The following is a 15,481-nucleotide window of genomic DNA, read 5'->3' on the forward strand; positions in this document are numbered from 1 at the left end:
AATCAAGTTTAATCATCATTTGAATACTTAGTTTTGATGCTAGTAGACTTACTCAACAACACATTTACAAATATATTCCTGATTCTGCACAAGGTGGAGACTGTTAAAATAGTCCCAATATAGTTCTATTTTAATACCTAATAATTTTTCCTGTTGTAATTTCCTGGTATTTACCGAATACTTCCTGTTATTTACCAATTAGGTTTCACGTGCGCTATACGGCTTTTTGACGTTTCATTTTTTTTTTCTTATATTGGAAAAGACTTCTTCATGGCTGTATTATTATAATAAAACATATTGCAGAATTTAAAGCAACAGTGTATTTTATCAAAATAATAATCAAATCAAAAGTCAAAAGATTGCTAGATATTAATATCAGATATTAACAATATAATTCTGACGCTCCAGAGGTGTGTTTACCAATTTTGAGGTAACTATTTTGTTCGCCTATTTTACATCAAGTTTTGTAAGGGAATGAAACCTATGGGCATGGGGTATATTGCCTTGGCTGACACAGACAGTCCCCGAACTCATAATAAAACGAAAATAAGGAAAATCGGAATAAAATTATGACCTAACCCTGATCTGGTACACATGCTACGGGAGTACCATGATTCGTTTTTGTGCATTCCAAATTGCAGTTGCTCATCGCGATGAAATCTCAAACAGATGACACTACAAATAACAATTTTCAATCGAGCGCAATAAACCGAATGATATATTGAATATTTTGACGAAAATTTTAATTTAATTAGAGTTGACAATATACAGTGATGAGCATCAGACAACCGTTAAAAATCCAATTTTGGGATAACGGGATAGTCAATGAACCCATTCTTTTCTTTTGTTTTGGTTACCGCAGTAAATAGATAACTCGTACCGCCGCTGATTATTCAGTTTCGAAAGTTATGTGTTAAGATATGTAAAATGTGTTATGTTAAAGTAGCTTACGTAGTGCAGTTATGTCAAGTTTAGAACAATGAATAGATTCTCTGTCTGAAATTAGCACTCAGGTTGCTAATGAACCATTTACCTTCAGATATTACTCTCATTTTGGTACATAACGACTCGTTTTGCTATGGCCGTATGTTGGCCGTTTTTGTTCGCAGTTCAGAATGATTGTACATGCATGGGAAAATTTAAATACGGGTTTATTATACAGGGTGGCCCAAAAGTAGGTGGTGGCCCAAAAATAGGTATACAGTTATTAAACTAGTTTATATGCTTTGAAGCTACTTGCAGTTCACTTTATGTTACTTGTTAAGTACCACAAAAATTGCTTATTTTTTTCAGATTATGAACCAAGTGTGAATTTTACATTAGTTTCCTAGCTGCTTGGATGGTAATAAAAAATAAATAAAAAAACTGTATACCTACTTTTGGGCCACCCTGTATATAAAGCTTACGTATCAACGCTGTATGAGTTTGTTGCTCATTGAGTTATGTTTACGATGACTTATATTCATTGTTAAAAAGCAGTATTTATAAATCGCATAAAATGATCTGATCATTGATTGAAATAGTAAATTAAAAACTAATTTAGAAGTCGTTTAGTTTCGGGAATATGTAAATGACAACAGAAGCTGAATGTAGAATATGAATGCAATATTTTTATATTTCCTAATAGATCAAGTACAACTGAAGATTTTAGACTTGGTGTGATTCTTTGAAAAACTACATTTTTTCTCTTCTTGTTGAACACAGCACACAGTAGATACTATCAAACCATCCTTTCTCAAGTTGTTTTAAATGTATAAAAAAGAAGAATTTAAGCGAACATAACTTCCGACTGTTTCCAACATCATGTTATGTTAAAAAATTACTTATCCTCAATCAGATATAAGGTGACGTTTACGTTGACCAACAAGAATTAAACAAATTTGATTTAAATATTCATATCTCGGTATATTTCATATTTTTCGTTAGGAATTTGAATCTATTATATCGGTGGTTCTCAAACGGGGAGGCCCGCGCCACGAGGTGGCGTAGGCAATTTTTTGAAGTGGGCGTGAAGCTGATTTAAAAATAAAAATATTTGTTAGATATGATCTTGCCTGACTTATTTTGGATATTTACATTTATTTATTTTGAATATTTACGTTCCATCCACGACGATTTCCAACGTGTTTTTAAAGAAAACATACTTTCGCCTTAATATATATTTTATTTGTAGCTTATTGTTAGCTAATTATTTTTGTGGTAGGATGCGAGACATGGCGGTAAATTCTAAAAGGGTGGTCGCGACCTAAAATGATTGAGAAATACTGTACTACAATCGTCATTACAAATATTGTATAATCCTAAACAACGAAATAGACCTATTTATGACCTCAGGGCGGAAATAGTTGATGTTGAGTATTTTTTAATGACTCGGTATATAATCCTATCAATGACCTTGACAATCGAGTTGAAACGCCATAACAACTAACGATCAAGATTAGATTTAAATATTTTGTTATGTATTGCTTGAAGCTGTGACGAACAATATGATGAAAATCATGAGCAATTAGAGAAGTTACCAACTTTTTTTATCGTGGGTTTGTTGTGCAAATTTTATAATTTTGTTTTGTTGATTGCAAACTCAAGAACGTAATGTCTAGCAAACGTGACAAATATGGTCCTTGAGTTTGAGATTTGATTGGAATCATGAGCATTTATGACGATAATCAGCCCCTAGATAATGACCTATAGAATTTTCTACATTCTTAACTTGAGCGATGTGCAAACAAAATACATATATGTTTCTGTTCATATGCTTTATTAATGTGCTAAATCTTGATTATACACTCCATGCATACACTCACGGAAAATGGATTTAATAATTTGTAATATCAATAAGCACATAATTCAAACTATCGACCAATAAAAAGACAAAAATCGGTTTCCGTTTATTTTTTATTATTAAATTTGCCAGTTATTCACAAATGATGAAAACCTGTAATGAAAAATGAACTCTTTACATTGAAATATTCTATTCATTATATACTATTATAAATAAGAACGAGATACAATAAAAATTTCGACTGGAGTATTATTTTATTATTCCCATTAATACATTATTTAATGGTCATAATATTACAACTTCTTGTGTATGGATTGTTCGTAAACCCTCGAGTAGTCAAAAGCAAATAAAATTGAAATTGCATATAAAATATTGATTTTCTTCTAGGGATTGTTTGTGCATATTAATTATTAAACAGTTAATTCAAACATTGAGATGACGACGAACAAAGATGAAAAAATAAAGGATGAATGCAATTCAATAGAGAATGTTACATCAGCAAAGTAAGTAATGGATATTTTCACAATCACGTGTAAATTGCAACTGTTTACCAGTATAAATAGGTTAAGAATATTAAGACAAATACATGCTCAAAAAGAAATAATGTCTGTAAAACGACGAGTAAATTCCAAAAAACTTCCAACAAACTTGTCACTCGAGCATTATCGTTTTAAAGATGCCATGAAATAGGTGTTGATCGTAACGATTTGAATTTAATATACGGTATATGTACATATATAGTACTTATATAGGTGTAGTATTGTATGTCCCCGAAATTATTACAGGACAAGAAACTGCCATGGCTAGCGTGACTGAATTGTATAGGCTAGAATCTTGATCTGTGGTAATATGAATCAACGATAGAAAATCAGTATTGCAGAAGAGATGTCTTTTTGAGAGTGTGCATTCCCAATTGCAACGTCTGAATAGATGACATCAGTCTTTTTTCCCGCCCAACCTAATAAATGAAAAAGTAAATTGGTTCGATTTTTCATCATCTTACTGATACTAAATTATAATGAAATCATTGTAGTAGTTTGAAGTAATTTCATTATATATCAAACTAATGGCTTCAAATGAAACATTAGATATTTTTGACGTCTTTGTACTCACAAAGTTTTTGCCCAACGAATTTGAAAAATTTCCTTTCATTTATTTCATTCATTGATATATTGATAGCATTGTATAATATAGATTTGATAGACTACTACCTGCAAAGTCACCACAGGTTCCAGATTGACTAACATCTTCGGAGACCCCACCAATGCAAAGCTGTTGTGAGTAGTAAGAAAGCATTCTGAATAGTATAAGCATAGAGCAAATTTTATTTTAAATAACCCAGTTATGTATGCGTGAAGATTAAAGTTAAAATTTGGCTAACTTAACGTGCTGTTCAAAAACTGAAAATCAAAACTGTCTTTACAAAAATTTCTAAAAAATTACAGTATTTGCAATAAATTGTACAGATAAGATTTCAGAATTAAAAGACATTTTAATTTATTTGCAAATATTTACTTTATCCCTGGGCACAATGCGTTCGGATATCCTGTAGAATTGTAGGCTCGAAATTGAAGATATCCTGGTTCAACTGAGTTTCTGTAATTTGGTGGAATCATTTGAAGTATTTCACTCGTATTTCCCTCGTCAAAGATGACTGGTGTTACTAATCCACCATTTTCTGATTTTTCTAAATTGATATTTATCCAAACCATAAATATTTTCTCAATTATACAGTTTTAAATTTTTTGCAAGTTGTAGATAATTAAAACGATGTGGTTTTATAAAATCATAAATACAGAATTCATTTTGGCAGCAAAATTGGTATGATCATTGTACGATAATATTTATACACATTATCATACATGATAGATTTTATTGTACAATCCAATTTTCTTAAACGGTTTTTGGGTAGAATTATTTTTGGAACTATTTTACTTTAAAGCAGTTTCAGCATTATTGGTAAAATATCAAATTTTAGCTTACTCAACATGTGAAATAAACTTGTATTTACCATTGAATAGGCTTCTGAGGTTCGAAACAGTCTGTAAAATATTGTTTGCTACTTCATTAAGTTGCAATAGAGTAATGTTTTTTTCTGGAATACTAGAAACAAAATTTGAATTGAGATTAGAGTTTTATTCAGTTAATCACCAAAATTGATGACAATAAAAATTTGTATGAAAATTATAAAAAAAGGATTTATTCTTATCGTCAATTCTATTGGCTAACCTTGTCAGAAGCATGTAGCCCATCAAAATATTACTAGGACTTCCATCTACTATAAAATGATTTGTCATACTACTGCTTGACCCTCTTGAGTAACTTCGTCTGAAGGATTTTGGAATGGTTGATCTCCAGTTCTAAAAAGTTTAAATCTTTACTGTTCTAAATTTCGAATAGCTCGAATTCTTTGATAAAAATTGCAAAAATTGAAATCATCAATATATTATTGATTATATCGTCATAAAAATATTATTATGGTAAATATTGCTTGCCATGAGACTAATGGTTAGATGCCAGATTCTTTACCTTTTTCCGTGCCAAATTCAATTACTCAATTTAAAATATAATGATTACGACGACTGTGTATTTAAAGTAAATTTATCAAAGGAGCTGATAAAATCAACATTAATTACCAAAAAAATTCTCTGCTAAAGATTAAGTTAACCCGACTAATCACTCCTCGTCTTCGTGTTATAATTATATTCAGATCTTTACTTTGCACTCACTTGATAAATGAGACGTTAGTAATATCAATATTAATAACAAGGTATTGTAGAACAAACAGCCACAATTTATTGAAAAATAACTTTTTCTAAGCATTTGAAAGATATATTGCAAACTATTATTCAACTGTAAACTGTTTTTTTTTTCTAATCCTTGAATCCCTAAAAACGTCTTGTAAAGGTTTTTCTGTAATGTGAAAGATATAACATAAAAAGTAATTGATTCCATCATTTGTCATTAATTGTTATTCTAATTTTTCATTATCAATTCGAGAGTTTATTTGAATTTTCAAAATCGATTAATTGACAAATTCAATACGAATATATGCGATTGCTACTCACAATTGTGTTAGTTATTATAAAATGTAGTTCGCAGATAGTGACGGAAGATGGATTATAGGCATGCACAGCCTTATATTGCAACACGAAATTCCCACTTCGAATACTGTTTTCAAGGAGCTCGCGATAATCATCACTACGACGATTGGAACTTACCTGTTAAAAGGCGGGATTTATATTGTGTAATTATCATTATAATAGTTTTGTGCTGGTGAAATTGTTGAAGTGTTACGATAATCACATTTCCATTGATTTTATTTTGAGATCCAGAATTGTAGTCTCAATAATATCAGTGTAATATTTTTTATTTGAATAGGTTGAATAGAAAGTTTTTGAAAAGATCTAAGCAATGAAAATATCTATTGTTCAATATATTTATGAATTAAATTACTTACCTCAGTCTGAAAATATTCACTATATTTATTATCGTTTGCTATTACGGTTACCATAAGGAAAGGTTGAGTCATTCTTGTAGATACCGTGTTGTACTTCCAATAAGGTCTAAATAATTTCCAAAGCAGGTTAATATTATAATACATTTTAAACACTACATTTTTTGCACATTTTTGAAGTTTGTCACCCATTTTACTGAGCCCGTTATGTATGGCCATTCCCTTAATCGTTTGATCAACAACCTTACTCACGGCTTTTTAAAACTTGCTTGCTTTCGTTGAATTTGGCAAAATGGCGCTTAAAAGACCCGAGCAAAATTTAAAGTATGCGACCCAATAGATGATAATGTTAAAATTTACATAAGACCAAATGGGCGATCCAGTTATCAACGATACAATTATTTATTTATTACTATTCGAACCGATGTGATAGTTACAACTTTAGACTTACGAGTTGTGCATGAAACCGTAATTTAGATTAATACCCCGTCTTGAGTTTCGAAAGTTGATCTGAAGAAATAAAAGTTAATTTGCTTGTTATACTAATCGATAGGGACTGTGTAATAAGAATGGCATAAACTTTTTTTGGCCTTTATTTGGCGTACCTTTCGCCAAGATTGTCCAAATACCATTCAGTCATTTTCTAGAATGTTGTGTAATTTTTCTATGATTTCATAATTTTAAACAAATTTGTTGTAGTCATAGTTACCAATGTTATAGAAAAAACTCTCTATAAAATTTATTTTGAATTATGTACCTGAGGATGAATCAAAAAATGCCAACTTGAAAAGAATCTTCCCAATAACGTAATTTATTTGTATGTTTAAACCTTATTCTTTTATATTTTTGCTGTTTAAATAGATATGTCATACATATTTTAATTTCATACAAAATATCGCCTTACGAAATTTCCATTTGAATTGTACATTAAGCTGTTTTCTATATTGTTGTTTACATTTCCGCTATGCACATACGAATAAGTGTACCAGTTCGGAATGATTGCTTGAATGGCTGAAGATTTTTTTTTCAATGCTTGTATGACAGATCGTGATCTTTGCATTGCAAAAAGTTCATCTTTTTCTGGGTATAATACATTAATATTTTATTTCAAAAAGTTCAAATAAAAATTTATAAAAGTATAATATATCAAAAAAAAACTGTTTCTATTTTTCTTTAATCTAGGGCCTTCAAATACATTGCAACATTAATAAAAAAAAGTCAAAGTAGGTATAAATATAACTATATATGCACCGCAAGAAACTTTACAATACCAGATTCTATAACAAGAGGATATCTTTCAGAGTACAGAGATTGCAGATTTCCACCAGCTTTTTGTAAAAAATGATTTTTTGTTTTGTAACGAAGATGTGCTCGACTTTTTAATGATGCGAGTGGGGTGTTAGAAGCAACATGCCATATCATGACATCTTTGGCCTATAAGAGAAATATAAAACTTATTTCTAGGGTTAAAAATTACAAATATATGAAACGTTAGCTATTAAAAAAATAATTCAATGATCAATTACAATAATGAAGCCTTTAAGTTTAAAAAATTTCTTTGTGGGACACTCCAAATGCAGCGATCATGAATGTAGTCTATCAGCTATTATAAACCAGTTCCTCGACTCTGTGACTTAGTTCAAAATAACACGTAACAACGACTTGGAACAATTCATACAGCATCTCATTTCTAATACGTTTACTCACATTCAGCGCATAGTAAGCGGTGTTCTTGTAGTCATCATTTGTACAGTTTCGCACATCTCCGAATATTTTTTTGTTTTCCCAGTTATTATTTTCTGTAAATAAAAATACTATTCAATTAAAATAATAGATCAATAGAGAAAACAAAAATATTGTTTAGAACTATTTTTTTCAAAATACTATAAAATTAAAAATGATATTAAGTTATGGAAAAAGTTTTCTCAAATGTATTCGATGTATTCAATGATTCTCAAGATGTCTATAATAAGTTTTGTATTATAAAGACCTTTGAGTTTGACAATGTACGACACTTTTTTCTATTGTTGGCTACTTTTACATCCTTACTCTCACTACTTGATTTGTAATTTGCCCATCGATCTTTGTCGTCACATTTCTTTGTTATGTCTGACTCATGTATGCTAGCAACCAAAGTCCAGCCACCACCGTCTGTTTTCATGTCACAATATGCCTTTTAGAAAAAACGAGAGAACAATGCTCTAATACAAATGAAGACGAAAGCCGCGCATAGTTTTCTCTAGAGTAGAACTTTAACTGACTACCAATCTTGCCAAAACGATTGGAGGAGAAACGTGGGGGAAGAAGTATCTACATGCGGAATGAAAACTTGTTCCCATAAAGTCGATTCGCACATTAGTTACTGCGATAAGCGAATATTCACAGCAAAAACCCAATGCCTTGAAAAGCAATAACCATTTATCAAAATGACCAATAGGTTCCACATTTGCTTAATTTTATGAAGCATGCTCAATTCGGAATTACAAAATCATCAATTATGTTGAACAAAAGATAATTCTACCTCGATTGCCTCAAATTCGCGTTCTGGTTTGATGTCATAAATTCCACTCTTTCTGATTCCTTCTTTCAGTAATTCATTGCAAGAAGATGCTGTAGACATTCTGATATTTGGTGATGATGAAATCTAAAAATAAACCAAATTTTTTTTAATATATTTTCTATTGTGTTCGCTTATAAATCTTGCCCCAAATAGAAAAATACGTCGTAGAATGACTGGATAATGAGATTGTTTTTGCTTAGTAAAATGAAGAAGAAAATTATAAATTACTCCTCCATATTTGAACTTTAGTAACATATCAGGTATCGGGTACTGAATTGCTCTTTTCTATGTATTGGAAATCCCATCGATATATATTTAGAGTAAACGTTTTCAGGATTCTTTTTTAATATTTGCACCACGTGAATACTGGTTTTTGACACACGTGCAGTTCTATAATCTTAATAACCTTATTCAAAATAGGATTACCGCCATGTATAATTATCTGAACTGCGGGAACTAGGCATAGGAATGTACAAAAAATGATGTTTTCCCAAAACATATCAAAGTTTGAACTTTTGGCCATGATGTAGATTCTTTTTAGTAAAAGGAAGAATTATCTTAACGACAATGACTACTTTCTAGTGTGTTATATACAAAGGTTGAAGATTCAACCATACTATTGTATTTAAAATGTGCAAAATGAACGGAAAGTATCTGAACTGTCGCCTACAATATCTTTCTATCATAATTGATTTTCAAGTGTCATGTGTTTCATAACAGCTTCCGGTGGCCTTATGTGTATATGGTTCAATGAAACAGCATAAGTATATTAATTGGTCCATGTACCCTTTGGCGAATTACCAAAATAAATGAAGGCATTTAAATAAAAAATTAATTAATTAAAAATAAATAATTAAAATATTTATGCGTCTCATTTAGGCTAGGTCACTGCAAGCATCCCACAAAAACTTTATTGAAATTATTTTTGATAATCAATTTATCTTATTTTGCTAATCTATTTTTTTGTAAACAATACAATGAGTAATAGCATTCGATCTTCTAAAAACCTAATTTTAGGATAGTATATAAAAGGTCATTTGTTAAGAAAACAACTGCGTAAATAATTGTATGTTGAAAATTTTTTGATTAAAGGAATCATCCTTGTTGCATAATATAAAAAATGTTTCAAAGCTTAGGCCAGGACACAAATACGATGATGTCCACCACGAATAAAAAATATTTAATTTTCATTAATTAATATCAGTTTTTCAAGAGTTTTATTTTTTAGTAACACAAATGTAACTCCATAACATTTTAACAAAAATCCACCTATATTTCTGTGCAGCAAGACTGTTAATTGATAAATATTAACTTTTTTTATTCGAAAACTGCAGTATCATTTTGTAGACGCTCTTTAGCAAATTTGTCACATGACAAAATTTAGCAAAGGTATACGTGATGCAAGAGTCATTTTATTATATACACCTATTCATTCTAAACCTTAGTACTCCCTTGCCCCTTTGGTGACCCGGGTATCAATATTAGTCATCGGTATATTACGCTGCAAGGGCAAATAGGATGATTAAATTACCGCCGATGCCAACCTGTTTGTATGTTAATCCTTGAATAGATATAATCGTGACCATTGAAAGAACAAAAATGACTCCTGAAACTACTTTTGCAGCTTTCCACCTTTTACTTGCAACCTTATTTGAAATATCAACTTCTGGTGAAGCAACCAGAGGGATCGGTGTAATCTTTTTTTGATACGTTTTCTGCTCAAAAGGTTGTGGACTGCGAGGCGGCGGGAGGTCACGTGATCTATCATAAACAGAATGATTTGGTGATTGACTTAAGCTGAGTTGTGCTGGTTGACTTCTTGATAGTTGACTCCCGGGCGTGTTGACAACTAAAAAAAAATATTAAGCGTACATAAATATATAATAAAACAATGTTTGAGTATAAAATAGAAGAATATCGTTTGTTTCTTTTATATATATTTTGGTACGATGATGGGCTATCTATTATTACTTTATATAATGTGCCTAAGTTTATCAAAAAAAAAAAACGATACAGAAGTCTAGTGTTTTGCAAGTGTAGTATGCACTACGACATTGCTTAAAGTGTACTAAGAATTTCATGAAGTGCAATTTCCAACTAACATAGATAATAAATGGAGAATTGTACAAGTTTTTACTTTGCGTACGGTTCACATAACCATAAACACATCGTAATATTGTTATTTCTGAATCTTATTTCCTAAATATATTTATTATATTGCACAACTTTATAATGCTTATGTTTTTAAGGCCTATAAACACAAAATATTTAATTTTTTTAGGGCTTACATACCTTTCGATGAGTTTTCATATCTAATTGCATCTTCATAAACATTTTCATCTTCATAACTTTGCCACATCTTATTTGACTTACAAGATTGCTCGATAAAACTAAGTTTGAGAAAAATCTACAAATTTAAACAATATTTATGACAAGGAATATAGACACTAATAATAATATAACTTGTTTCCAATAAATTATGTTAGAATCTGAATAAAATAATACGATTCAATCTAAAATTATATTTTTTCGTTTCAATAAACGTTTTTGAGGAAAGTTAGACTTTCCACGTCTGGCATAAATTTTATATCTTTTCCCGATTTAGTAAAAATCGTTGTTTGGAATTTTTCCAATGTTGTAATGTTACCGTTCCTAAGCATTCACTAATTTAAATTTATTTTTTGTAGTTAACTTTATTTGTATTAAGCTTGCTAATAAGGAGCCTAACAACATCATATTAATAACCGGCTACATAGACAACTACGTAACCACGATACCCGTTTAAAAATTCACTCGCGAAAATTTAATTCTTTAAACTCATCTTGAATTTTTAGTTAATACAATTCACACAATTGAAAACTGCATACTGCTTTGTTACTGCTGGCCAAGATCTCAAGAAATGCCATTGTCACTTTATACCCTTCCGTATGTGGCTGTGGCTTTTTGACATCGAATGTTGTACAATTCAGCAACGTATGCAAGGAAACGTGATAATGTTATGAAGGGTAAAACAAAGTTTATAATAAAGCTGATAAATAATATAACCTTAGAGAATGTTATTGTACTATATTGTTTAATAACCACTACCGTCATCTCATTTCCGTTAATCGTTGCTTATTTAAAAAAAATATTGAAGTCAAATATATATCGTTTATTCATAGTATTTTAGAAGTATCCATACAAAAATACAAAATTAAGCATTTTTAATATTGGGTAACTGCATTTACTGAACAACAGTTTAAAAAAAATTATTTATTCAAAAAATAAATATAATTTTCTGATGGACAAAACATATTAAATAATGTCTCATTTATCTTTATGGTTTCTAGGTGAGCTGTGTTTTCATAACGAGAGAGCAATTTGTATATATATGTTAATAAATTTGTACAAGTATCACAATATACTATTTGTTATGTACTGCTTTATCGGAGCAACTGAAACAAAAAGTAAAAATTCGCGTTGTGGTACCATTTCCAAAAGTACATAACAACGGACACGAAGGAGTTTGGTTGAAATAGTAATACCACTAGGAGTCTAGTTCAATTAAAATATTTTAATCATTGCCTACAGTTTGAGTGGGTGCAATCTCCTAATTTTAGTAGAAGTTTTCAAAAGAATTATTCTCAATTGACCAATCCATAGTCTCCGTATTAGACATATAAAGAGTGAAAAATAATTTTAAGAAGACATATCGTCAGATATGATCGAGTCGATGTTTTATTTTTATTTGAAAAATTTATAAAACCATAGATTAGAAAACACACAGCAGATGGCTGTAATGAGTCACTGCATAAGCCTTGTCGTCGTGAGTGTTGTTGATTGCTTGGTCTAAAGAATATAATGCTCTACGTGAACGGGACGGCTTGGGGTTTTAGTATCTCTCAACTAGTTTGGGCCTTTGTTTTATTAATGTGTGTATACAGGGGCAATGAAAAATTAATTTTTTTGTTTGTTTTTTGTTACAGATAAGTAAATATGAGTACATTGGCTAGAAATGCAAAAGTGGACTTGGAAAAATTTAATATAATCTCAATATGTGACCAAGGAAATGAAACAGATATGGAAGACGCAGCTTGGAAAATTTTCAGTGGAGTAAAAGATGCGTCAACTTTGGAAAGGCGGTCATATCGAGAGAGAATGAAAATTATCGCAACATCTCCAGAAAGTCGGTCACAAAAATACGCAGTCAGTGAGCTTAAATCTCATATTTCAAAAACATCTTCCGTGGGAAGTCGTATTTCGACAATGATTTTTGCTTACAAGGGTGGAACTCAAATTGTTGAAGAAGCGTTCACTTTTCAATCACTATCAGGAACTTTACTAGATGAAGGGGAGCAAGAACGGCATATCAGCAAACGCATTCAGCAAATACGTGAATCTACGGTGATCGTCGCGATTGAGGGAAAGAACAACTTACCGGATGATTTGGCAAAGGTCTGTGTATAATAATAATATTCTATTGCTAAATACGCTCACAAACTGAAGTGAAAACCAAAAGTTTTCGATTGTTAATGTTGTATGTTCTTCATTGCGACAAATTAGTAGTACCATGTTTTAAATAGCTAGAATTAATCAACTAGGAAATTTGTTTAAATCACGGTTGTTGAATATGTTTTCGCAATGTGATATTTTTTATTCAGATTTCTGTAAATTTGAGAGAGCGTTCAGACGTAGAAGGGTCAGTAGAAGAGCAGACAATAATCGGACCCACCGGGAAAAGCGCTCATGAGGTCAACTTCAATTTTAACCAAAAAAAAAACCTGAAAAGAAGTTTACTAAATTCTTTGGCAAGTTCTAGCGCGGCCTCATTGAATATAGTTGAGTTTTTAATCGATACTGGAGCGCTAAAATTTATATTATCTATTCTTGGCATTACATTATCAATTTAAAATTATTGATCATGTGGAATATCATCATAAATTTATATTTCAATTGTATTGAACTAAATTAAATTAATTTATTCGTAGATTTATTGCTCAACACAGATTACTGATATTTTGTTTATAAAAAGCGAGTAGAATAAAAACAACTACATACTAAGCTAAAATTTAGAACTTTGTTGCCTAAAAACTTGGATTTTATGTGCGGTGCTTTTATTTGGCTAGTATATATTGTTAATAATTATATTGGAATATAAAATATTGTTAAAATTTTGTCTTTGTTCATCTTTGATCGTCAAGAAATATGTATTAAAAAACGATACATTCATAAACAAGGAAAAAAAGATTTTTGTTTGGAGGAGTGACTCTGAGCAACATATGAGGTTTTTGAAAGGAAACAATATCCTGGCCATCTAAAAATGTCCAAATATATAAAATAATCTTTATCAATTTTTTTTTGGGGGGAGGGGGGAAAAATGCAAGATTATCGGCAAAGGCATAAAGCCCTACACCGTGAGAAAATATGAAACGCTAAGAAAAAATTGAATTTGTCGGATTTCCAAACTTTAATGAAATGCCTCGTCGTGTATCCGTGATTTGTTCGGTAAAGTTTTGCATTTTGTGAGGAAATTCTTTTAAAAACTAGTCTCATTTCCACTAGTAGAAGTATTAGCCAAAATAGAAAATAGAACCACTGCATGTTGCAATCAACATTAAATTACAAAACATTCACCTAATAAAATGATAATTTATTTCATAAAAGTAATCACAAATTGAACTCATACATTTTGAGAGCAGTTTATTTATGTACATTACAAAGCATAGACAAAAACTTTTATTCACAAATACCTACAGATCAAACCACAATCCTTTGGCATCGCCTAAAGTGAATTGACCTGATACAAAAGAATTGCTTAGACAATAACAAACGCGAAAGGGATATGTTTCCTAATCATAGATTCTTCTCATATATCCAAGAATACATCTCATACGTGTAAGCCATTTTGTTTGTCATTCATATTAATTGCTCATAATAATTCTTTTACCATGTATAAATATATATATATATATCTTAAAAGAGTTATTACGCAACTCGATATTAGCATTTAGGTGAATTAAACTCACTTTGGACTGAGTTCAGTAGTAATATCTGACATTAAAAAACTCAAAAATTGTATGTAGTTCTGAATGCCATCAGAAATAAAGTAAAACTACAAAAAAAATGTTAAACTCATAAATTCTATTATTTATTAGCGTGAAAAAATACAAGGTACCAAAATAATGCATTGGAATCACCAACTTGAGAATTTTAGACGCTATGACAAAACTGAATCAGTCTGATCATTCCTAACTTTAGGGAAGTGCTTTTTTGTGTTTCTGTAATTTGTTCTGCTAAGTCTTGTTCAGCGTGGAAGAATTATATATGAAACAAACTATTTGTAATACATCCAGTATATGTAGAATTCAAAAAGTAAAAAACTGTTTTACGTTTGTAATCCACATTTAATTATAAAATATTCTCCTTATGAATTGTTTAATTTATTTTAAAATAAAGAATTAAAAATAAATTGGTATCTTATACTTTGGAAACAAATCACATCTGGAATATTTTATAAACAAACTACATATACATTTGGACAATGAAATAATTTCAGCATCTTGTGTTATGTGCCGCCCAGACTTCTTCAAGAAATCAAATCTCATACTTTAAGTATGATGTCAAGTCAAAATATTTTATTAACAGCTATTTACAAAACACCCCGAAATCTTTTTCACAGCGTAAAATGGTCAAATACATAAAA

General features: G+C 30.4%; 2 protein-coding genes across 2 annotated transcripts; one reads left to right on the top strand and one right to left on the bottom strand.

Annotated features, from left to right (window-relative positions):
• Positions 1–3,123: 3,123 nt before the first annotated feature.
• Positions 3,124–5,117, bottom strand: LOC120335132 (intelectin-1-like). The gene is made up of 5 exons (XM_039402626.2): positions 5,012–5,117; positions 4,794–4,885; positions 4,298–4,469; positions 3,994–4,079; positions 3,124–3,740 (listed from the first exon to the last, which is right to left on the bottom strand). The coding sequence occupies exons 1-5, from the start codon at positions 5,077–5,079 to the stop codon at positions 3,637–3,639; spliced, it is 522 nt and encodes a 173-aa protein (XP_039258560.2). The 5' UTR covers positions 5,080–5,117; the 3' UTR covers positions 3,124–3,636.
• A 7,651-nt stretch (positions 5,118–12,768) lies between these two features.
• On the top strand, positions 12,769–13,909 carry LOC120335188 (uncharacterized). The gene is made up of 2 exons (XM_039402673.2): positions 12,769–13,233; positions 13,440–13,909. The coding sequence occupies exons 1-2, from the start codon at positions 12,775–12,777 to the stop codon at positions 13,686–13,688; spliced, it is 708 nt and encodes a 235-aa protein (XP_039258607.2). The 5' UTR covers positions 12,769–12,774; the 3' UTR covers positions 13,689–13,909.
• The last annotated feature ends 1,572 nt before the right edge of the window (positions 13,910–15,481 follow it).

This window comes from Styela clava, chromosome 1, assembly GCF_964204865.1.
Source record: "Styela clava chromosome 1, kaStyClav1.hap1.2, whole genome shotgun sequence".
Taxonomy (NCBI): Eukaryota; Metazoa; Chordata; class Ascidiacea; order Stolidobranchia; family Styelidae; genus Styela; species Styela clava.

Bases quoted from the DNA above. Each gene is read 5' to 3' on its own strand.
- LOC120335132 (XM_039402626.2), bottom strand. From the start codon at position 5,079: ATGACAAATCATTTTATAGTAGATGGAAGTCCTAGTAATATTTTGATG. The intron at 4,470-4,793 runs GTAAATACAAGT...ATATCAATTTAG, and splicing joins CCTCAGAAGCCTATTCAATG to AAAAATCAGAAAATGGTGGA. The intron at 3,741-3,993 runs GTAGTAGTCTAT...TTCATTTATTAG, and splicing joins AACCTGTGGTGACTTTGCAG to GTTGGGCGGGAAAAAAGACT.
- LOC120335188 (XM_039402673.2), top strand. From the start codon at position 12,775: ATGAGTACATTGGCTAGAAATGCAAAAGTGGACTTGGAAAAATTTAAT. The intron at 13,234-13,439 runs GTCTGTGTATAA...TTTTTTATTCAG, and splicing joins TACCGGATGATTTGGCAAAG to ATTTCTGTAAATTTGAGAGA.